Raw genomic sequence first — 22,963 nt, forward strand, 5'->3', positions numbered from 1 at the left:
TAGCCAAACAAGTTGTAGTCATTAAATGAGCCTATTTTAAAGCCCAACCACCTCTCATTTGTTCATTGTATCAGTGAAGGAGGAAAGAGAAGAAGGAGAGAAAGAAAAAGGAGAAAGAGAAGGAGAAGGAAGGGGGAGTTGAAGAAGGAGCTCCAAGTATCCCTTGTGAAGATCACCCTCCCACATTGTCAATGTAAGTTCTCCCTCTCTCTTGTATAACTTCCATTTCACTCTCTCCGCTCTACGAAATCATGACCTAAGCTAAGCAGGGGGAAGCTCTCTATACATGGTACACCAAATGGGGAGCTTTGGGAAGGTGGAACTCATATCTATGTGACCTAATTCAATTTACCCTAGCATGTAGGTATGAGAGCCATAAAATTGGGCCCTAATTGGGGAGGATCAACAAATTGAACCAAGGGGTAGGTAAGGGTCGAATCCCTCACTATGGAAACTAAGCTTTCATGCCCTAGGATGAGTAGAATGACCCTAGGAATAAATAACCACAATTGGAGAGCCAAAGAAGGGGAAAACCCCAATTCTGGGCCAACCTGCTGACCCAACCGGTTGATCAAAACCCATCCACCGGTTGCATCAACCGGTTGGCTATTGGCCATATTGTGAGCCTATGGATTGATCCCCCAGTTGGCATCAACCGGTCAGGAACTTCCACCGGACCCATTAACCGGTTACAATAGCTTTAGTACATAAATTGTGTGTTGGTTGGGGATTTTTGTAGGGTTTTATTAACAGTATAAGGGATAAAAAGTTGACTTCTATACATACATTGGACAGGTTAAATTAACTTTACGCAGGAAGGATACGTGGAACTACGGGAGGTGATAACTTGCTTCAATTTGCGTACAAATTAGGTGAGTGGGTGTTTGATTTAATTTATGAAGTGTTTATGATTTAATTTCTTCTTGCATGCTCATATTGTGGTGACATACGTGTTTGTGCATCAATTTTTTTATTTATGAATATGTTATGTGAATTGGAGAATGAATGTGAGTATGTGGAAAGTGTGAGTGTGTAGAAATGTGAGAATGTGGATGAGATGTGGATATGAATGGTGAGGGGCATGGTGAGGCCAAAAGGGGATTCAGGTACAGTGTGCTTGGGTGCATGTGTATTGTATTGCATTGTTGTGATTGCATTAATGAATAGTGTGCATGGCTAGGATCACAACACTAATGCTACAATCCCTTGCCAATATGGGATGAGGTATTGGCTAATCCTAGCGGGTAAGTCCAAGGTTTGTTCCAGAATACCAAGTCCGTTGTACGATGAGTGTATGTCGTACACCGGCGCTACACGGTTGGGCCGGTGCAGTTAGGGGGAAACTCCTAAGGGCTTACCGGGTACCAAAGTATAAATGTAGGGATCGGTATGATCCTGCTTGGAACTAGCTTGTATCACCATGGGACCGAAGGTTACTAGTGAAGAGGGATACCAACTACATTTTTTTCCTTGGTAAAAGGGATACCACCTACGTTGCATAGCACTAAAACCAAGCCATTGGACTTAGTGTGATTTTCTAGGTAAAATATTTAAAATGGACTCATGTTGCATTAAGTGACTTGTTTGAGGTAGAATTATTATTGTTGTGTGTGCTTGTATACCCCCACACCTCACTGGACTTAAGAAGCTCATCCCATGTTGTTTTCTCTTTTTAGAGAGTGATTTAGGTGCACAAGTACTCAAGAAGAGTGAGGTCCCGATTAGCATAGTCGAAGAGTCATTCACTCAATAGCACGTGAAGCACGACCAGGACTATGACTGTGAGGGTTGGGCCTTCAGATATCTGTTGGGATGATGGGCATCATTCCGTATTCTTTTTTATTCTTTTTGTGTAGATATAAAGTTGCTTGTTGATACTATATTTATTGGATGGTGATCTTAGAACAATGTTTGTAACTAACTATGGTAAGATCAGCAACTCATCAACCTATACTTACAATATGACCCTATTATCTATGTGATTATGTTAGATTATCTTGTAAACTGTGTTGTTAAAGTACTGCATTTGTGATCCTGGAGGATTAGCTGGCCACCGAATGGTGCCCAGGTCACACGGCTATGAATATAGAAGTGTGACAAGTAATATGGAGGCTTGTGAATTCTCTATCATGGAGGGGTGGTTTGATTCACAAAGGAGCTAAAAAGAACTCAAGGAGGTCCAAAATGATTCTAGAAGAAGTGGTGAGTAAAGACAAGCATAGCTTAGGACCAGTAACAAGGATGGCTTTGAATAGAGTTAATTGGAGAAAAAGTATCCATGTAGCCAAACCCATTTAATTGGTGTAAGGCTGAGTTCAGCTGAGTTGTATTCAGACTTGGAATGGATTTATGCTTTATCAGATAGCATATCTTAAGTCTTGACTCATAGTAGAAACCAAAATACCAAATCATAAGATGTAGGAGAGTGAAAAAAAAGTTTCAGAGTTCAAAGAGTGAATAAAAAAGATTTTTCTCAACTTCAAATCACAGTGGCATGAGCAATTTCCAAAATCTGATAATAAAACACACAAAATAATAATAATAATAATTATTATTACATAAGTAAAACCAGAAGATGGGGCAAAGTGTAATTAGTACATAGGTTATAAGATTTACCGGCAAATATTCTGATGGAGCCTGTCTTGAAGATCAATAAAGCTGTTATATCTCGCTTCATCAAAAGTAACTCCTCTTAAAACAGCAGAGACAATGAAGGGGCGAATCATCGAAGTCTACAGATAAACACATTTGAAATGTAAGAAGAAAGATATGTAGAATTAAAACAGATCATAGAAGTATTAAACCATAGAGCATTACCTCGGGTTTTACATGCATTTTAAGCATGGAGTCACTTGGAACCTTGGACAGCTTATAATTTGGAATCTCATCAAGCCCATTGAAAATGCGGAGTGATTGCACAAGCCCTTCGAGGCAAAGCAAATCATATCTACACAGACACAAAATAAATTGATGATAATTGTTTTTCTTCCACTAATTTTCTTTATCCATATGGATAGAACTTGCAGTCTGCAACATTCAAATACGAGTTTCCCCATTATCAATCAAAACAAAAAGGTAAATCAAGGTTCTGGGCATGACCTGTTGGCGGGAACTTCGATTTTGTAGATAACCTCCTCATCCTCAGTAGCTCCTTCTTCCAAATGTTTTTCCTTCCTAATAATAGCCTTCTCTGTTGTCTGCAACCAGTAGTTAAATGCAATTATTTAATCAAATATTTTTATCTCTAAAGATTATTAGAATAGGACAGAGCTCGAAGTTCTTACAACGTCGTCAAGCTCGATTCCAAAATCGAAGCAGAGTTCTTCAAACTCCTCTTGAGCTGACATTCAGGAAAAAGAAAAGATTCATATAACTCAGTAATCGAATTATTGGATTTGACCTCAATAGATAAAATCGAAATGCTGCAACTAAGAACTAAGAAAGGAATGTGACTTCTCTTCTGAAACGTACTGTAAGTCTTCCCTAAGGCTTCAAAGAGACGATCCCTTCCAACGCTAACAGTCGGCATGGCTTCGAAGTGCTCTCTCTCTCTCTCTCTCTCTTCACGCGAATACCATGGAAAAGACAGGAAAGAGAGCGAAAAACCTAAAGGCAGTAGAAACCGTAGACGGTGAAGGTTTGATACTGTAAAGAACGGCCGCTCAAATGACGACTTGGGAAGTTTGCTCTAGCACCTAGGATCTGTCTGGGTTAATACACCGTTAGATTGAAATCTTTTATACAGTGATGTGGAATTAGCTGAATTCTTACGCAAAAAACAAAAATCCCAAATAATAGTAATTTGCTGACTTCCGCCTTCACACGTCGTTTTGTTTTCGTTTAAAATAAAAAATAAAAAATTGCGTGGTTTATTTTTTCCCCTTTTTTTTTTGCTTTTTTCTTTTCTCATTTTTTGGTGAATAAATAATGGGAAGAGGTGAGTTAAGATTTCAAATGGTCGGTTCGTCTCGATTTCAGTCGGGTTGAATCAGTTTCGGTTTAGGAATAAGGGGATCAAAACCAAACTATTAAGGAACTTCAGTTTTCAATAAGTTTTGGACTTGAATGATTTCGGGTTTTTTTTTTATTTTTCAACATTGGGTTGATATCTATTTGTTTTCGGACTTAAACTACAGTGATATCCCAAATAATAATAATTAGCTGACTTCCATCTTCACACCTCATTTGGGTTCCCTCTACAAAAAAAAAAAAACTGTGGGGGTTTTTTCTTTCCCTTCTTTTTTTTCATTTTTTGGTGAATAAATAATGGGAAGAGGTGAGTTAAGGTTTCAAATGGTCGGTTCGGCTCGATTTCATATGGGCTGAATCAATTCTGCTTTAAAAATGAGAGGATCAAAACCAAACTATTCAAGAACTTCAGTTTTCAATCAGTTTTGGATTGGAATGATTTCGGTTTATTTTGATTTTTCAACATTGGGTTGATATCGGTTTGTTTTCGGACTTGAACTACAATGATATCTTACATTCATAACATGTAGTGAGGAAATATTTGGTGACTTTAAATCATCTTTATAAGGGTGTTAATCAATTTGGTTTCGGTTTAAACAGTGCGGTTCGGTTTGTTCACATTTATTTGGCTGAAACAAAAACCACACCATTTACTAAATGGTTGTAAACGGTTTCGGTTCCACGGTTTTTAAACGGCTTCGGTTTCACAGCTTTAAATGGTTTTGATTTATGTTTATTCTATATAGTTTATAAATGGTTAGCAATAGGTTGGCTAGTTTATTCGCATATTTACTAAAATTTGCTTTTGGTGATAAACGATTCAATCTTGAGAATGTGAAATGCAAACCATTATGTTTTTTTTAAACAATCAAACAACTAAGTAAAATAAAATATTACATTGAGAAAGTGAAATTACAAACAAAACTACTAAAGACTAATGAACACCGGTATTAGTGGTGGATAATGCTAAAGTAGGAGTAGAAGGCTATGAAAACACATCTTCCAAGGCTTCAAATAATTTATCTTCATCCATCTCAAGTTCTCAACTTTATAAAGGAAGAAAATAATTACTTAGAATATGAATCTAATGTTCAAAGAATTTCATACGAGGTTAAAAGAAAAAAAATTACCTCCAAAAGTTGCATCATACATCCAATCACTAAGCATACCAAAGCTTCAAAATCCTAATTGTTTTTACTTTAGGGTTTTTATCTTTTTTTAAATGATATACCGATTATGGCCCTGCCTTATTTAATCGTTAAGGGTTAATCGAATCAGTTTTGACGATTTAAACTGTTCGATTATCACGGTTTCAATTAAGTTGGAAACCAACAGGTTAAACGGCTCAATTCGGTTTCGACCCATTTGGCTAATTGGCCTAAAATTTGAAACCATAACCGAACCATTTACTATACAGTTTTCCAGTTTCGGTGTAAACAACTTGGTTCAGTTTCAGTTTCAAATTCACATCCTTAATCTTTCTCAAGCCAAACAAGTGAACAACTATGAATCAAAATATTGATTTGATATGTTCATGTAATAAATTGTATGGGAAAGATGATTAATATTGAAATAAAAGGATAAATAGAGTTTGTAATCAAACCATTATTTACCATTCTAAGGGAAAGATAACTATTTTTTATTATTTTTTAACAAGATAACAACTAATATTGAAAATAATGGAAAAGTAATTACTATAAAAAGATAACTAATATTAAAATTACAAAATGAATGCCATTATCAAATCATTCATTTAACTATCCAAATAATTTTGTATATAGTGAAAAAGGAGATCGATGAAAACTTTGTGACAATTTACAAATAAATTTTTTTACCTGTAACCTCATATTCATTGATTTGTAACAATTCCCCTTACAACAAAAAATATTATCACTAATACTGAACAAAAATGGATAATTAATTCATCTATTCATGTGCATTTGTGAGTATGTGGATGCACGAAATTGCAACGGCGGTGATGATGATGCTGATGGCGACTGAGATTTTATAGAGACTCCCAACACATTTCGGCAGATCATATGATATTAGTCATTTCTGTAAAATAGTGGTGCTCGACGTCACCTATGTGGTAGCTATTGGAGGGACGAGTACCTTGATGGGTACCAAAGTTAACCTCATATTGGTTGGGACGTGGAAGAGTTACTTCCCTAGTGTAATGCCCATCAGTTACAATAACTGGTTTTTCTTTAGATTCCCTATGGCTTTGGTCATCTTTTTCGCCTTGTAGGTCATATTTTGTCTTATAGATCCGAGAATATGCTTTCTTCTTACTTGGACAAGAATTACTTCATAAGAGAGCTTGAACCAAAAATCACCTGATAACAAGAATGCCGCTGAGCTATAGAGGCTAGGATTCGAAGTTCTAGCATAAATTCAATTTGGGTTTAGAGATGACGAGGGTAAGTTTGTATTTTTAGTTGCATATCTAATACCATTAGGGAATAATGGGACGTAGTAAAATCTATGAACCTCGGGGGAGAGTTATGGTATGTTTCAAAGTACAGGTGAGGGGGGTGCAATTTCTCCAACTAAAAATATTACCAGAAGTTTATGCACAAGCGTTAGATTGCCGGAATGGACAATAAGAAACAACAGAGAGACCTTGGTCTTGAACTCCTCATATTCAATTTGAACTTCATTAGTAGACTCATCGTGCAATAGAACCTTCGTCTTCCTCACTTTATCTACTGAATGATGGGTGATGTAGGTCTCTAAGACTTGTTGTATTTAAGTATATTTACTATCACCGTTTACTTTTAATTTAATTTTCAGTTTTGAGCTCGAAAGTTTTGGAGGAAAATTTAGAATCAAAGTTCAAAAGCCTTGAGTAAAAGCTAAAGTGTTTAGTCCTACATTGGTTTGGGAGGATAGGAAAGGTGGGCATATAAATATAGACTTGTTTCTTAAAAAGCAAGCCCTTTGGAGAAAGACTCCTCCTATTCTTGTGTGTGTGGGAGGTTCCTGGGGTGCTTTTAAATCATTAGTTTAGGTACGGGTGTGGGTGTGATGAAGAGAGACTTATCCAAATTAAACACACACCATTCTTATACATAACCACCCATATGAATGACATCAGTTCTTAATGTACACATTTTCTACCATACGTATAAGTATCTATATGTAGATAGAACACGTGTATGGGTAGCACCTGTACCTATTTATATATACAATGCATTGCAATAACAAAATTTGCTATTTGCAAATGCTAGAATTATCTCTCTCCTCACTTCTCTACAATGTGTGTTACTTCACGGTTTTGTTTGGATTTCCCTCTTTGGTTTTGCCGAAGGCTTCATGTGATACCCTACTTTTAAAACCTGGTTTACTTACACGGTTGACCCGGTTTAACCATGCATGACCTAAACCAGAGAGGGTTAAGGCGGGTTCCCTATGGACTATGATGGCAATGGTGACTTTGAACACAGGTTGGCCAGACAAGTCCGAGTCAGTGCTAAAGGAGACGGGTGTACCCAAGCCGTGTACATGCACGTATCATAAGGCCATGTACATGTAATGCTAGTATGTAGCCGTATCCTAAAGTGTATACATATTATATATCTTGTGCCGAGAGTGAGATACATGCTGAGAGTCGAATTCCATTGAAATCTCAATTGTTTGGTTAAGTTTTGACCAACAAGTGGGCGGTCACAGGCAGGCGAACCCGCCCACCAGTGTGACCCACCCATGTGGTTACTAGATATTCTCTAATATAAATAGTACTTATTGTGTTTTTCCTTTTCTCATTTAATGCATTAAAGAGTGGGTGAGAAAAGTAAATAAGAGAGAGAAAAGAAAGGAAGAAAAAGAGAACGAAGAATAATAAAGGAAAAGAAAAGGAGGAAGAAATGATTTTAAGTGACGCCGAGGTTTGGCATTCTCATTCTGACACCGAAAAAGTGATCACCAACACGAGACCTACGATTTGAGGTGAGCGAAGGCTATACTTCTTAAATTTTCACAAAACCCCAAGTGAAACCCTTGATTTGGGTAGAGTTCCTTGAGATCTTGTTAATCCCACTTGAGATGATGAATCTAAGGTTTAATAGATGGTATATGTGTTGATTTTGAAGGTTTAAATAAGTGTTTTCAAGATTTGAGAAGCATTGATGATTTATTGAGTTAAGAGGTGATTTTTGGGTTTTGGAAGATTCTTGAGCAAAGAAGGTAAGATTGTTTTTCAATCCTTAAATCTAACTTAGATCTCGGTTAGAATCATCTTATAAGACCTTAGATATGTGAAAAATGTGATTGAAACAACCCCATTTGGTTTTCCCAAAGTTGATGAGCATTTCAAAGGAGAAAACCGATTTTTGCCCCCACAGGTGGGCGAAGACCGACGGGCGAAACCGCCCGCTTGTTGGGGCAGAACCTAAATTCAACCAGGCGGGCGAAGATCGGCAGGTGAACCCACCCACCTAAGGGGCCCACCAATTGAATCGATGAGCTATCTGGCTCGTTTGTTGGACCGGTGGGTGAAGATAGGTGGGCTGTCTGGCCCACCTATCGAATTTTTAAGCCCGAATGGGCCCAAAATGGACAGGCAACCTTCTTTTATGATTTTAAACATGATTTAAAAATCAAACCTCGTTAGTTTTGACCCCAAGGTGGTGAAATTCGAACCTTATTCGCTTATGATAAGTTTCACTAGAATTTGTATTTCTCACGCCATATCTCACCCGTACCGAACGTGAGCTTTTGTAACAAAAAAGTAAGTGGAGAGAGGACATTTGGCTTTATTTTAAGCTTGTTTTTGCATCATTAAATTGTATCTATACTAGCCATGTCATCATGCAAATTTTGTGTTGATTAGTTATCCTCATATGCCATTCACACGTATTGCTTGTGCATTCTAAACAAATGATTTATGACATGTGTGTTGTGCTTTACACTCTCAATGCTAAATGATTGATGTGCTTATGTAATGAATGGTTGGATTACTCTACATAATGCATTATTAGACTAGACGTCGTAGTTGGTTTGGAAACGAGTGCATTGGTGGCCCGTGGTATGGGACGCGGTGGCCCGTGGTATGGGACGCGGTGGCACTATACAATCGTACTTTACCATATAGGAGCATGCGGTTTAGGATTATCATTCCCTGTGCTACGACCATTCCCAACAGGGGTTGAGGTGTTGGGTTATCACTTGGGGGGATGCAGTGGTCACAGTTGTCGGGTCACTGTGGCGGTTAGATATACGCCCGATGGGTCATTATGATAGTCGGTAACCTCAGTGGTATATTCAAGAGGGCCAATCGTACTGCTTTTAAATTTCCAGGGTCGGCACCTTTGCATTTATGCCATTTACTTTTATATTGAGAGCTAGTAGTCGGCATGCTTTACTTTTCTGAGTACTCACGGTGGGCCTTCTCTGACAACCCTATGGGTGTATCGCTGGATGGAGTTCGCGGCTTGTGCCAGGGCATACGCGCACTGTGGTTGTGAGTAGCACATAACCTGAGACTTAGTAATCTTGTGTATGTGGATAATATTAAAATGAATTGCATTGCATATAGCACACATGGATGTGAATGTTTGTGTGGTCTTTTTTTCCACTTACTGAGCTAGTGAACTCATCCCACGTGCACACCTCTTTTAGAGGATTTTGCAGGTCACCCGCCTGAAGATCAGGAGTCGGGCCCCACAGTCGAGTTTTCTGTTGAGGATTGGTGGGTCCCTGAGGAGTATGAGCACGGTGCTGATTGCATGTGCGAGGGTTGTGCTGCAGAACCGTAGTAATGATACCGTACAGGATTTTGCTTTTTTATTTTTTTGATGACCTCCCCTTTTGTGTACTTGATACGTAAATTATTATTCTTTTTGTGTAAATATCATGCATGCGGGCCCACATGTACTTAGCAATATATTACAATTTGGGTATTAAGTATATTGGGGATATTTACAGTTAATTTAAGTAGTCCGCTGAACTTTTGAACACTTATCTTAGATGTGGGTATGCTGTGGTGGGGTACTGTATCAGACAATTCTGGTAGGTTTGGGTTAATCAGAGTTAACTCGGTCACCGATCCGGTTCTGTGTGAACGGGGTGTGACAATGGTGGTATCAGAGCTTGATGCTCTATCCACTCACGGCATACCATTTAGACCCCATAGAATCTATAATAGTAAATGGGGTTGGGTGAATGTAAAACACTTTAAAGAACTAAATGCCAAAAAAAAAAAATGGTTGTATATAATTATTGCATTTCATGGTATGCATTAAAGAAAGTTTGCTTGGATAAATAAAAGATTAGTTATTTGATTGCATAACCCATCGAGTACGGATTTAACAAAATTTCGGCAGCATAACAACGTTAAAACAAGATTTCCCAAATTTTTCAGATAGAAGCACCTTATAGACAACATACATATACGAATAAGCATAATCAACAAAGACTAACTAACGTTGTTACAACCAAATTATAATAAGTTTATCAAGCATACAAAACTAACTAAAAGTCACCAACAACATCATAACACCATACTAGTAAGTCCAAATTACAGAGAAAAATACAAAAAAATATATATATAGTCCACCATAAACACATAAACAACAGAGACAAGTATAAAACTGATTAGGATAGGTAAGCTAAGTCCTCAGAGACCCTCATTATCATATAGCTCTATTACTCCATCCCTCCTGGGCCTCGATTTAACATTGAACCAGCGGTCGTAGTAATCAAAGTCGCATTCACTAGTTGCACATCCCTCCGGAGTCGGGTAAAGTCCGTTGAAATAGCATTGATCGTTGTGTCCAATTCCTCGCTTAATCTTATGAAGGAATTCTCTAATATAGCCTGTCTTTCTAAGATATTTTTCTCTCTAGTAGCACTCTCATCTAGTCTTCTCAAGAGCTGATCTTGCCTATCTTTTAAGGCCCATCATGCTGGTAATCATGCTCTCAAAGTCAAATGCGCCACTCTTAGGTGGTGGGGCTTTATGATGTGCGTCTGCAACCCTAACAAAGTCAGAATCAGCATCTCTCGAATCAAGAGGCTCCTCCTCGAGGATATCCTTGTCCATAAAGTCCTCCTCAAATTGAGGAACATAATCCTCATCCTCCTCACTATTTTCCTCCTCCTCCATGTGGACATTTCCCCTGCTCCTACCTCCTTGATCTCCTGCCTTCTGAGGTACATCGTAAGAGCTTGGAGACCCATCCTGTGTAGGTTTTCCTTTCTAAATTTGTCCGCTGGAGTCTTTCTCTCCTCACCACTCAAATCCACCCCAAAGAACTCGAAAACCCTGGTGAGGGTCCTACCATATGGGAAACCTCCATCCTCAGGATGTGTGGCATGATGATCCATAGTATTAAGTATAATGTAGGGCAAGCATAAATGCTTGGCACCTCCCTCCAAGGCCTTATAGATGCAGAAGGCTATGTAGGCTGCCATGAGGCCCACTTGGTTCCTATGACCTCCTCTAAGGAGCAAATTAAACTGAACCAAGCAAGTAAATACACAAGCCTCCGAGTTGAATGCCCAACTGATGATATATCTAAAATACTAGCAAGAGTATCCATAGTCAAACGAATGTACACCCCCTTCACTATGTTGGTGATTGAGTACTCCCCATACTGGTAAGAGACCTTCAAATTACAACAAAATATTCAAACCAGGTGTTCATAGCATGGGCTGTCAATATTAAGGATGGACTGCCAACCCAGTGCAGTAAACCTCTCTTGTCGTTGAATCTTATTGAAATCACAAGTTACCATGATTTTCTCCATCATCACAGACTTCTTTAGAAATGTCTGCCAATTCGTTGCTGCTCTCAAACTCCGGAAGAGTCCCTCATCATAGTCTAGAGGATCTATGGGGGCATGTCCTTGTTGCCTTGTACGAAGGGCTGCGGAACTCGTCCCTACACCCTTTCTTTTTGAAGTTGTGGCCCTACGTCTATTGGAAGAGGATGCAGGTTCCTTGCCCTTGCAATAAGACATCCTAGTAAGAAAAGAGAAGAAATAGTGATAAGTAAGAATGTTGCATGACAAAGGAAGTAAACAGCATGGTGAGCAAGCACATGTAAATGCACCTAAATACATAATGTGGATCATCATAAAAAGAGGGTTGGTTAAGCCATGGAGAAATGATATGAGGAAAATCCCCAAACATAACATCCACTAGCATGTTGCAAAATAGAAGAGTAACAAAGGAGTATAAAGCATGGTAAGTGAGAAGTGATGGAAAACCTCATAAGAATTTCCTCAAGTGGGGTAATTGGTGTCAAATGGTAGAAAGCCCCCAATTTCAATGTGCAAGTTCAATCCAAGATAATGAAAATCCTATAAAAGTGTAGAACTTGAAACTTACATGTCAATGATAGTAATACCTATCATTATACAACCAAGAATATGCAAAAATTTATATTATGACATTGAGGTGCAAGGAATGAGAGAGATTCAAAGTTGTTCACAAGTATGGATTCAAAGTGTAAGTCAAATATCATTGCACCAACAATTAATGGTAAGTGATTCAAAGTTGTTCCCAAGTATGGAACAAAGTGAAGAGAATCATAGAAACCCCATACTTTTTTTTTTCAAGAAACCTAAAACAAAAGAGATGGATTTTCATAGAAATGAGATGAAATTGCAAGCATATACAAGTTTCCATGATCTTTCCAACAATGTAAGTGCAAATCAAGGATAATAAATCTCATTTGAGTTGTTAGTTGGGGAGAAAAGAGAAGAAATAGAAGAAAACCCCAAATTAGAGAAATTAGGGCACGGTTTGGGATTTTCTCTCATAGATTGGGTAGCAAAGCTCAAAACTATGAATGAGTCACAAAGGAAGCATCATATTCACATGGAATGACTATTCTATGGAAAGAAACATGAAAAAAAACCAAGTTTTGGGAAGTATGGATGGATTCAACACCCAAAATATTTGTTCCAAAAAGATAAATGAAGAAGAGACTTACTTGAGAGTGAAAGGTGCTTGAATCTTCCAAAATCCGTGGAATCGTTGAATGAAATTGTGAGTGGATGCGCCAAGTAACCCTCCAAAATTTCCTTGAGTTGAGCCTAAGTGTAGAAGATGGGAGAAATGAAGATTAAAGAGGCTAAAAGCCCCTTTAAGTCCGCCTCGGGTTGGACCGACGGGCCCCGACCTGAGCTGCCCATCGGTGGTCGCTCGCCGGTTAGGAAAAATAAAAATAAAAATAATAAATAAAATAATAATAATAATACATTATTAAAAATAATAAAGGAAATACTAATAACAATAAAAAAAATCAAGTGGGACCACCATCCTACTTGTCGAAGTGCTAGCACAGTACTCTCGGGGCTAAGCTGTGGTTGGATGCAAGACATCATACACTACAATACCCCGTGTTTTGGCATATGATTATGTGGTCAGGTTGAAAGTTTAAGGTCAACCTAAGAGTATGTGAACCATAGAGTGAAATTGAATTCGTGGGCTATGTCATAGAATGAGAAATAATTATGTGCTTATGTAAGTTCTAAGGTACTTAACCAATGTTTTGTGTACGGTATGATCCAAGTGCAAGGACACGATGGTACACACTAGATCCGGTAGCAATGCTCAAGGAACCTCACGTGGTCCTTGTCCTATCAGTCGACCACCAAATCCTCAAAGGTCCCGCTCTGTGGGGCAAACCACACTTTCACAACCTCAAGAAACCCTTAACCAGGGTGTGGCACAAAGGGACCCACCTTTGACCACACTTCCGGATCCTCCACCTGTCATCACTCCGAGTGATGTTGTGACCATAGTCCAGCAGTCACAGAAAGCCTTCCATCAACAAATGCACCAGCAGCAGCAGGCATTTATGGCTGCTATACAGTAACAGTTAGACCTTCCTCAACCCGATCAACATCCTCAGATAATTACTCCACAAGGCCCACCTGTAGGGTCTGGTATGGGAGCACAAACTAGAGGAGCACCATTTAATACGACACCACATGAGCAAGCCGGAGGTACACCTCCAATCCTGTCGCTCAACACTCCTCCATATATGGTGCTCCCTCCGTACCCTTACTATTCGTCATATGCACCCAATTACCCATCGACAAATAATACGACAAGGGTAGTGGAATCTTTCAAGAGGAACTTGCCACCTATATTTTCTAAGGTGGGGAGTGATCCTCTAGAGCCAGACCAATGGATCCAAGAGCTGGAAAAGATATTTGAGGTAGTTGAGTGCACTGAGGCACAGAAGCTTATTTGTGCAGGGATGCAACTCAAGAATGAAGCCAACTCTTGGTGGCAAGCCTCTAGCCTATATTGTTTGCCGCACATCCGGAACCCACATGGGAGCAGTTCAAGGAGTCTTTTTTGGTAAACCATTACCCTCGTAGCTTCAGAGACCGTAAAAAGACGGAATTCATGTCCTTGACTCAAGGGAATAAGACTATCATTGAGTATCAACAACAATTTGAAAGCTTGTTCCATTTTGCCCCTAAGCTTATGAGGTCAACTAAAGAAAAGGCTGCAAGGTTTCTAAAGGGATTAAAGGCATCTATTGGGTCAGTGCTCGAGGTCTTAGATTTGACAGATTATGGCCAGATTGTGCAAAAAGCTAAAACCATGGAAGATAGGGAGAAGGGAAAACAATCTCTCACACCTGGATTGTGGAAGAGGACTATTCCATTTCCGGATATGGGCAACTCATCCAAGGTATACTGTGGGTCGTATAGTTCTAGGCCTACATACAGACAGCCCTATAGGCCATCTGGCTACCTTCCTCGACTAGCTGGTGGTCCGGGCTCTACACATTTTCACCCGAACACTAGTATGGTGCCTACAGTCACAAGGCCACCCCGTCCCCCATCTACATCAGGTCAAGCACAAAGGGTCCCTGCCCCAGTTTCGGTGTCACAGATCCGTTGCTTTAATTGCCACTCTTATGGGCATTTTGCCAAAGACTGTCGAGTCAGACCAGCCTTACCATCCAGTCAGCCCTCTGTGTACAGACCTCCCTTAACTCAGGGGAATCAACTGCAAGGAAGAATGTATGCCTTATTAGCTGAGGAAGCTGAGGCCAGCACAGAAGTGGTAGTAGATTCATTTTAATTTAAGATTTTCGTTATGTTGAATTTTGATGACCTGCTATACTTATATGCATTGTTACACTAGGTGTTCTACCTATATCGGGTATACCAACCTATGTCTTGTTTGATTTAGGAGCTACACATTCGTTCATATCTAAGAGATTTGCTGAGAAACTTGGTATGGCGCCCATGACACTAGATCATGAGATGATTGTTAGTATGCCTATAGGAAAAGTTACATAGTTGAAGGAGGTGTATGGGCCATGCCCAGTTGAAATCAGTGGAAAGAAATTGAATGCACAACTCATCAAATTCAACAAGCAGAATTTTGACGTTATACTGGGCATGGATTGATTGTCGGCCCATCGAGCAAATGTGATGTGTGCCAAAAAATTATTTAGGGTGACAAATGATGAAGGGAAAGAACTGGTATACCAAGCAGATAAAATAAAACGGGCTAGAAAGGTCCTCATCTCCGCTCTTTAAGCGGTAAAGTTGTTGGAAAGTGGATGTCAGGGTTACTTAGCATCGGTAATTGATGTTGATGCAAAGGTTACACCTCTAGAAGAGGTAGAGGTGGTTAAATAATTTTCTGACGTCTTTCCAGATGATCTGATGCATCTACTGCCTGATAGAGAGTTAGAATTTGCCATAGACTTGATTCCTGGAGCAGCTTCAGTGTCAAAAGTTCTATACAGGATGGCACCAGCCAAATTGAGGGATTTACGGATGCAGTTGCAAGAATTATTGGAGAAGGGGTTTATTCGCCCAAGTTTTTCACCTTGGGGTGTCCCAGTATTGTTTGTCAAGAAGAAGGATGGCAGCTTGCGTATGTGCACCGATTATCGGGAATTGAATAAGTTAACCATTAAGAACCAGTATCCATTGCCACGCATTGATGATTTATTTGACCAACTACAAGGTGCAAATGTATTTTCAAAAATAGACCTTAGATCAGGTTATTATTAGCTTAAGATAAAGAGCGGTGACATACCCAAGACAGCTTTCAGGACTCGGTATGGTCACTATGAGTTCCTAATGTTATCTTTTAGGTTAACCAATACACTGGCAGCATTCATGGATTTAATGAATCGAGTATTTCACGATGTCCTTGATAAATGGTAATTATTTTTATTGATGACATCTTGATCTACTCTAAGACGGAAGATGAGCATACTCAACACCTGAGGATGGTATTACAGAGGCTGAGAGTACAACAATTGTTTGCCAAATACAGTAAGTGTGAATTTTGGCTTAAGCAAGTTGGATTCCTGGGACACGTAGTGTCTAAGGATGGAATCGAGGTGGATCTTGATCAGGTGAAAGCAGTTGTAGAGTGGAAAAACCCCAAGAACGTTACAAAAATTAGAAGTTTCTTGGGTTTAGCTGGGTACTATCGATGCTTCATTGAGAATTTTACTCAGATCTCAGCACCAATGACTAAGTTAACCAAAAATGGGGTAAAATTTGAATGGACAGAGGAATGTGAGAAGAGTTTTCAGGAATTGAAGAAAAGGTTGGTGTCAGCCCCTGTGTTGACCATCCCTGAAGGCACAGGTGGAATGACAGTCGACAATGATGCTTCTAAGGTCGGGTTGGGTTGTGTTCTCTTGCAACGCGGTAAGGTGATAGCGTATGCATCCCGACAACTAAAGGAATATGAGAATAACTACCCCACTCATGACTTGGAATTAGTCGCAGTTATTTTTTATCGTAAAGATTTGGAAACATTATTTGTATGGGAAGAAGTGCGAGATATACAGTGATCACAAAAGCCTTAAGTACTTTTTCACCCAAAGATATTTGAATATGAGGCAGAGGAGATGGCTCGAGTTCATGAAGGATTATGACTGTGACATTCAGTATCATCCTGGCAAGGCTAATGTAGTGGCAGATGCGTTGAGTTGGAAGGCACAGACTATGTCACTCTCGTACTTAACAGTTAGCCCACAACTTGTACAAGAGGCGATGCTAATGGATGAAACCCTCTTATATGAAGGAGCAACCTTAGAGCTTGAATATCAACTATAAAACATCAAATGGTTAACTATATCCCTGGCAGCTCTATAGGTGCATCTGTCTATTAGGCAAGAGGCAATAATGAAACAACCTTTGGATCCTGAGTTGCAACGGATCAGAATTAAGATTCAAGAGTAAACAATGAATAACCCTGACTTCATTTTAGCCAGTGACAAGGCATTATTATTTCGAGGTAGGTTGTGTGTGCCCGATGATTTGGAGATACAAGACAAGATAGTGCAGGAAGCACATAGCTCTGAGTACTCACTTCACCCAGGAAGTACAAAGATATATAAGGACCTCAAACAAAACTACTGGTGGCCAAACATGAAAACCATAATAGCCCTATATGTGGCGACTTGCCTTACATGCTAAAAAGTAAAAGCTGAGAGGCATCGACTGTATGGTACTCTTCAGTCACTCCCAATATCATACTGAAAGTGGAATAAGATTACGATGGACTTTGTCACCGGAGTACCACGCACACCTAAGGGGATGGATGTGATTTGGGTGATAGTTGATCGGCTTACTAAGACTGCTCACTTCATTCTCATCAAAACCAAATTCTCTATGGCCAAGTTAGCACAACTTTATATGGATAGCATAGTGTGCTTGCATAGAGTGCTAGTGAGCATTGTGTCAGATAGGGACCCAAGGTTCACTTCCAGATTTTGAAAAAGTTTCTAGCATGCTTTGGGATCACAGTAAACTTGAGTACTGCTTTCCACCCACAGACTGATGGTCAGTCACAGCGAACCGTACAGATATTAGAAGACATGCTCAGGACATGTGCAATGGAAATGTGTGATAGTTGGGAAGAATATATACCCCTTATGGAGTTTGCTTATAACAACAGTTATCAAGCTACAATTGGGATGGCTCCATATGAGGCATTATATGGTAGGAAGCGTAGAACTCCTCTATATTGGAATAAGGTAGGCGAACACCGAATGTTAAGACCTGAAATGATACAGATGACATGTGACAAGGTCGATGTTATTCGAGAAAGGATTAAGGCATCTCAGTCATGTCAAAAGAGCTATGCAAACACCCGCAGAAAAGACATCGAGTTTCAAGCGGGAGAAAATGTGTTTCTCAAGATTTTTCCTACTAAAGTGTTGCATAGATTCCATAGAAAGGGTAAGTTGAGCCCGAGATACATTGGCCCATTTGAAATTTTGACTCGGATTGGCTCAGTAGCCTACATGCTTGTTCTTCCACATTCGATTGGAAATGTTCATAATGTATTCCATGTATCCATGCTGAAGCGATACGTTCATGATCCATCACATGTGTTATCCGTGGAACCAGAATATCTAGAAGCTGATATGACCTATAAAGAACAGCCAACCGAAATCTTGGATCGAAAAGTGAAAACCCTTCGCAACCGCTCCATTTCCTTCGTAAAGGTGCGATGGGCTAACCATTCACTTGAAGAAGCATCTTAGGAGAAAGAAGATGAAATCCAAGCCAAGTACCCTCATCTTTTCGAACAACCAGGTACGCCAATTTCGATGATGAAATTTTCAAAAATGGGGGTAAATGTGATACCCTACTTTTAAAACCTGGTTTACTTACACAGTTAACCCAGTTTAACCATGCAAGACCCGAACCAGAGAGGGTTAAGGTGGGTTCCTTATGGACCATGATGGCAAGGGTGACTTTGAGCATAGGTTGGCTAGACAAGTCCGAGTCAGTGCCAAAGGAGATGGGTGTACCAAAGCCGTGTACATGCACGTATCATAAGGCCATGTACGGGTAATGCTGGTATGTAGCCATATCCTAAAGTGTATACATATTATATATCTTGTGCTAAGAGTGAGATACATGCTGAGAGTCGAATTCCATCGAAATCTCAATTATTTGGTTAAATTTTGACCAACAGGTGGGCGATCACAGGCAGGTGAACCCGCCCACCAGTGTGACCCACCCATGTGGTTACTAGATATTCTCTAATATGAATAGTACTTATTGTGTTTTTTCTTTTCTCATTTAATGCATTAAAGAGTGGGTGAGAAAAGTAAATAAGAGAGAGAAAAGAAAGGAAGAAAAAGAGAATGAAGAAGAATAAAGGAAGAGAAAAGGAGGAATAAATGATTTTAAGTGACGCCGAGGTTTGGCCTTCTCATTTCGGCACCGGAAAAGCGATCCCCAACACGAGACCTATGATTTGAGGTGAGCGAAGGCTATACTTCTTAAACTTTCACAAAACCCCAAGTGAAACCCTTGATTTGGGTAGAGTTCCTTGAGATCTTATTAATCCCACTTGAGATGATGAATCTAAGGTTTAATAAATGGTCTATGTGTTGATTTTGAAGGTTTAAATAAGTGTTTTCAATATTTGAGAAGCATTGGTGATTTAGTTAAGAGGTGATTTTGGGGTTTTGGAAGAGTTATTGAGCAAAGAAGGTAAGATTGCTTTTCAATCCTTAAATCTAACTTAGATATAGGTTAGAATAATCTTATAAGACCTTAGATGTGTGGAAAATGTGATTGGAACATCCCCATTTGGTTTTCCCAAGGTTGAGGAGCATTTCAAAGGAGAAAACCGATTTTCGCCCCCGCAGGTGGGCGAAGACCGACAGGCGAAGCCGCCCGCTTGTTGGGGCAGAACCTAAATTCCAACCGGTGGATAAAGACTAGCGGGCAAACCCGCCCGCCTGTTGGACTGACAGGCAAAGACAGGTGGGCTGTCTGGCCCACCTGTTGGCCCACCAGTCGGATTTTTGAGGCCGAATGGGCCCAAAATGGGCGGACAACCTTATTTTATGATTTTAAATATGATTTAAACATCAAATCTCGTTAGTTTTGACCCCAATGTGGTGAAATGCTGACCTCATTCGCTTATGATAGGTTCCACTAGAATTTACATTTCTCACGCCGGATATCACCCGTACCGAACGTGAGCTTTTGTGCTCGACAAGTAAGTGGGGAGAGGACATTTGACTTTATTTTAAGCTTGTTTTTGCATCATTAAATTGTATCTAGACTAGTCATGTCATCATTAAAATTATGTGTTGATTAGTCATCCTCATATGCCATTCACACGCATTGTTTGTGCATTCTAAACAAATTATTTATGATATGTGTTGTGCTTTACATTCTCAATGCTAAATGATTGATGTATTTATGTGACGAATGGTTGGATTACTGTGCATGATGCATTATTAGACTAGACGCCGTAGTCGATTTGGAAACGAGTGCATTGGTGGCTCGTGGTATGGGACGCGGTGGCACTATGCAATTGTACTTTGTCATATAGGAGCATGCGGTTTTGGGTTATCATTCTCTGTGCTATGACCCTTCCCAACAGGGGTTGAGGTGTTGGGTTATCACTTGGGGGGAAGCAGTGGTCGCGGTTGTCGGGTCACTGTGGCTGTTAGACATACGCTCGGTGGGTCATTATGATAGTCGATAACCTCAGTGGTATATTCAAGAGGGCCAATCGTACTGCTTTTAAATTTTCGGGGTCGGCACCTTTGCATTTCTGCCATTTACTTTTATATTGAGAGCTAGTAGTCGGCATGCTTTACTTTTCTGAGTACTCACGGTGGGCCTTCTCTGACAACCCTATGGGCGTATCGCTTGATGGAGTTCGCGGCTCGTGCCAGGGGCATACGCGCACTATGGTTGTGAATAGCACATAACCTGAGATTTAGTAATCTTGTGTATGTGGATAATATTAAAATGAATTGCATTGCATATAGCGCACATGGATGTGAATGTTTGTGTGGTCTTTTTTTCCACTTACTGAGCTAGTGAACTCATCCCACGTGCACACCTCTTTTAGAGGATTTTGTAGGTCACCTGCCTGAAGATCAGGAGTCGGGCCCCACAGTCGAGTTTCCTGTTGAGGATTGGTGGGTCCCTGAGGAGTATGTGCACGGTGTTGATTGCTTGTGCGAGGGCTATGCTGCGAGACTGCAGTAATGATACTGTACCGGATTTCGCTTTTTGATTTTTTGGATGACCTCCCCTTTTGTGTACTTGATACGTAAATTGTTATTCTTTTTGTGTAAATATTATGCTTGCGGGCCCACATGTACTTAGCTATATACTACAATTTGGGTATCAAATATATTGGGGATATTTACAGGTAATTTATGTCTTCTGTTGAACTTTTGAACACTTATTTTAGATGTGGGTATGCTGTGGTGGGGTATTGTATCAGATGATCCTGACAGGTTTAGGTTAACCGGAGTTAACTCGGTCACTGGTCCGGTTCTGTGTGAACGGGGTGTGACACTTCAAACCATTCTTCTAAACCATATTTGGTGAGCCTACCCTTACTATCCCAAATAATCAAAGTTTATGTGTGATCAGACAACCATTCTATGATCGTTTCATCTTGGAGGTAAAACACACTATACTCCGGTTACACTCATGTAGTGAATGTTCCAAACCTTAAGGAGTGTATCTATTATGATACGGCTCAACGAACCCAGTTCGGCTGCTTGAACATCTATGTGGATCCTCTTTGATACAACAAGCAAGGAAGCCAAGCTATCTCAGCAACATTGATTATATTTCAACATCATGTACTTCTTTATAACAAGACTCACTCCTTCAGTCTCTCCCTTTCCCAGCAATCCCTTCAACCAATGACCCTCCAGTACTTGCAATCTTCCTCTACTTTCACTAAGGAGTTGCAGCAATTAGTCTTCTTCTTCACCGTCACTTCCGGCAGCGATGAATTTGGATATTTTTAGGTTAATACCTTAAGTTGTAAGTTAGTTATTTCAATTTCACAAGTTTAATAGTTCAATGACTCATAAGGGTAAAATGGTATTTTCCATTTAACCACTAATAGTAGTTAACACCGTTCGATTTCATGGGGTATAAAGCAATTTGGCCATAGTACAAGGGGTGGCCAAGTAAGTAATTATGTTTTTTTTTTTGTCTGATCCATTCAACTGTTGAGCATGTCAAGTATTCCAAAAGCCAATACTGATCCATCCCAAAAGTATAAACCATGAGACCATTGCTAGGCATCTAGGTCAGTGTTCTGGATGACCATTCAAGAGGTCCTTTTAAAGATTAGATATGCCACACATCATAATTAGGTATACCCTTGCCCAAACTAGATGCATGGTCGGCCCAACTAGGGGTGTCAATTTTGAGCCCGTACAGGTAGGCCCGACCTAGCCCAACACGTTTATGGCCCCGACTTGGACCGGCTTTATTAATAAACGTGTCGGGCTTGACACGTTATTAAACAGGCGTTCAAAATGCAAGCAGCTAGCCCGTTGGGCTCCCACCGAACTGACACGTTATATGCCCCGACTTGAACCGACTCGTTGTAGCCCGCCCAGCTCGACCCCCTTTAATACTACATAAAATTTATATTTTCCCACTACTAGTAATAAACAAATTAAACTTTTTTACCCTTTGCTTTGTAATAGGATTTGATTTAATTAAGCTTTATTTTGTAAGTTGTAAATGTCATAATCTCTTATTAATCTTTGTAAGAACAACCATAGTCTCATATCATTCATCTTTTTTATTAAAGATTTGCCTAACATATTTATGGGCATTAAACCAACTTAACAAAAGAATTTTTAGGTAGGCACGTTTAGAGTCCGTTTAGACTTAAATAGGTTTCTAACCCGGTTAAGGCTCTGTTAAGACCCGTTTAAGGAAGCTCGATTAAACCTCAACACTGACCAACTCGATTATAAACCATATCATGCCCCCCAAAGCTAGACTCATTTACTTAAATGGGTGTTCATGGTGCAAGGCTTCTAAGTGGTTAAGCTCGATTAAGCTTGACCGAGACTGGCCCCACCCGACCGGTTGACATCCCTAGGCCCAACCAACTAGAAGATATCCCTGGTTGGAAGCCAATTTCTGCCACATTGAACGTCTTATGGAGTTTGATGGACAAATATATCCCAAGGTACTCTATTATAGGAGTGTCAATCGATCGGGCTAGGTCGGTCTTGGTC

The 22,963-nt window shown here is 39.8% G+C and overlaps 1 protein-coding gene across 4 annotated transcripts in view; it reads right to left on the bottom strand.

The window, feature by feature from the left end:
* Positions 1-3,679, bottom strand: part of LOC122081820 (phenylalanine--tRNA ligase beta subunit, cytoplasmic-like) — a 69,903-nt gene extending 66,224 nt beyond the window's left edge. For 2 of the 4 annotated variants that reach the window (XM_042649158.1, XM_042649166.1), the window contains exons 1-5: positions 3,472-3,678; positions 3,285-3,340; positions 3,100-3,197; positions 2,818-2,947; positions 2,617-2,732 (exon numbers count right to left, since the gene is read on the bottom strand). In XM_042649158.1, coding sequence (XP_042505092.1) covers positions 2,617-2,732; positions 2,818-2,947; positions 3,100-3,197; positions 3,285-3,340; positions 3,472-3,529 — 458 coding nt within the window. In that variant the 5' untranslated portion in view covers positions 3,530-3,678. Of the gene's footprint in view, positions 1-2,616; positions 2,733-2,817; positions 2,948-3,099; positions 3,198-3,284; positions 3,341-3,471 lie in introns of all 4 variants that reach the window. The other 2 variants (XM_042649173.1, XM_042649149.1) reach the window with 2 other exon arrangements.
* Between the last annotated feature and the right edge of the window lie 19,284 nt (positions 3,680-22,963).

The sequence above is a fragment of the Macadamia integrifolia genome, chromosome 1 (genome assembly GCF_013358625.1).
Source record: "Macadamia integrifolia cultivar HAES 741 chromosome 1, SCU_Mint_v3, whole genome shotgun sequence".
NCBI classification, from domain to species: Eukaryota; Viridiplantae; Streptophyta; class Magnoliopsida; order Proteales; family Proteaceae; genus Macadamia; species Macadamia integrifolia.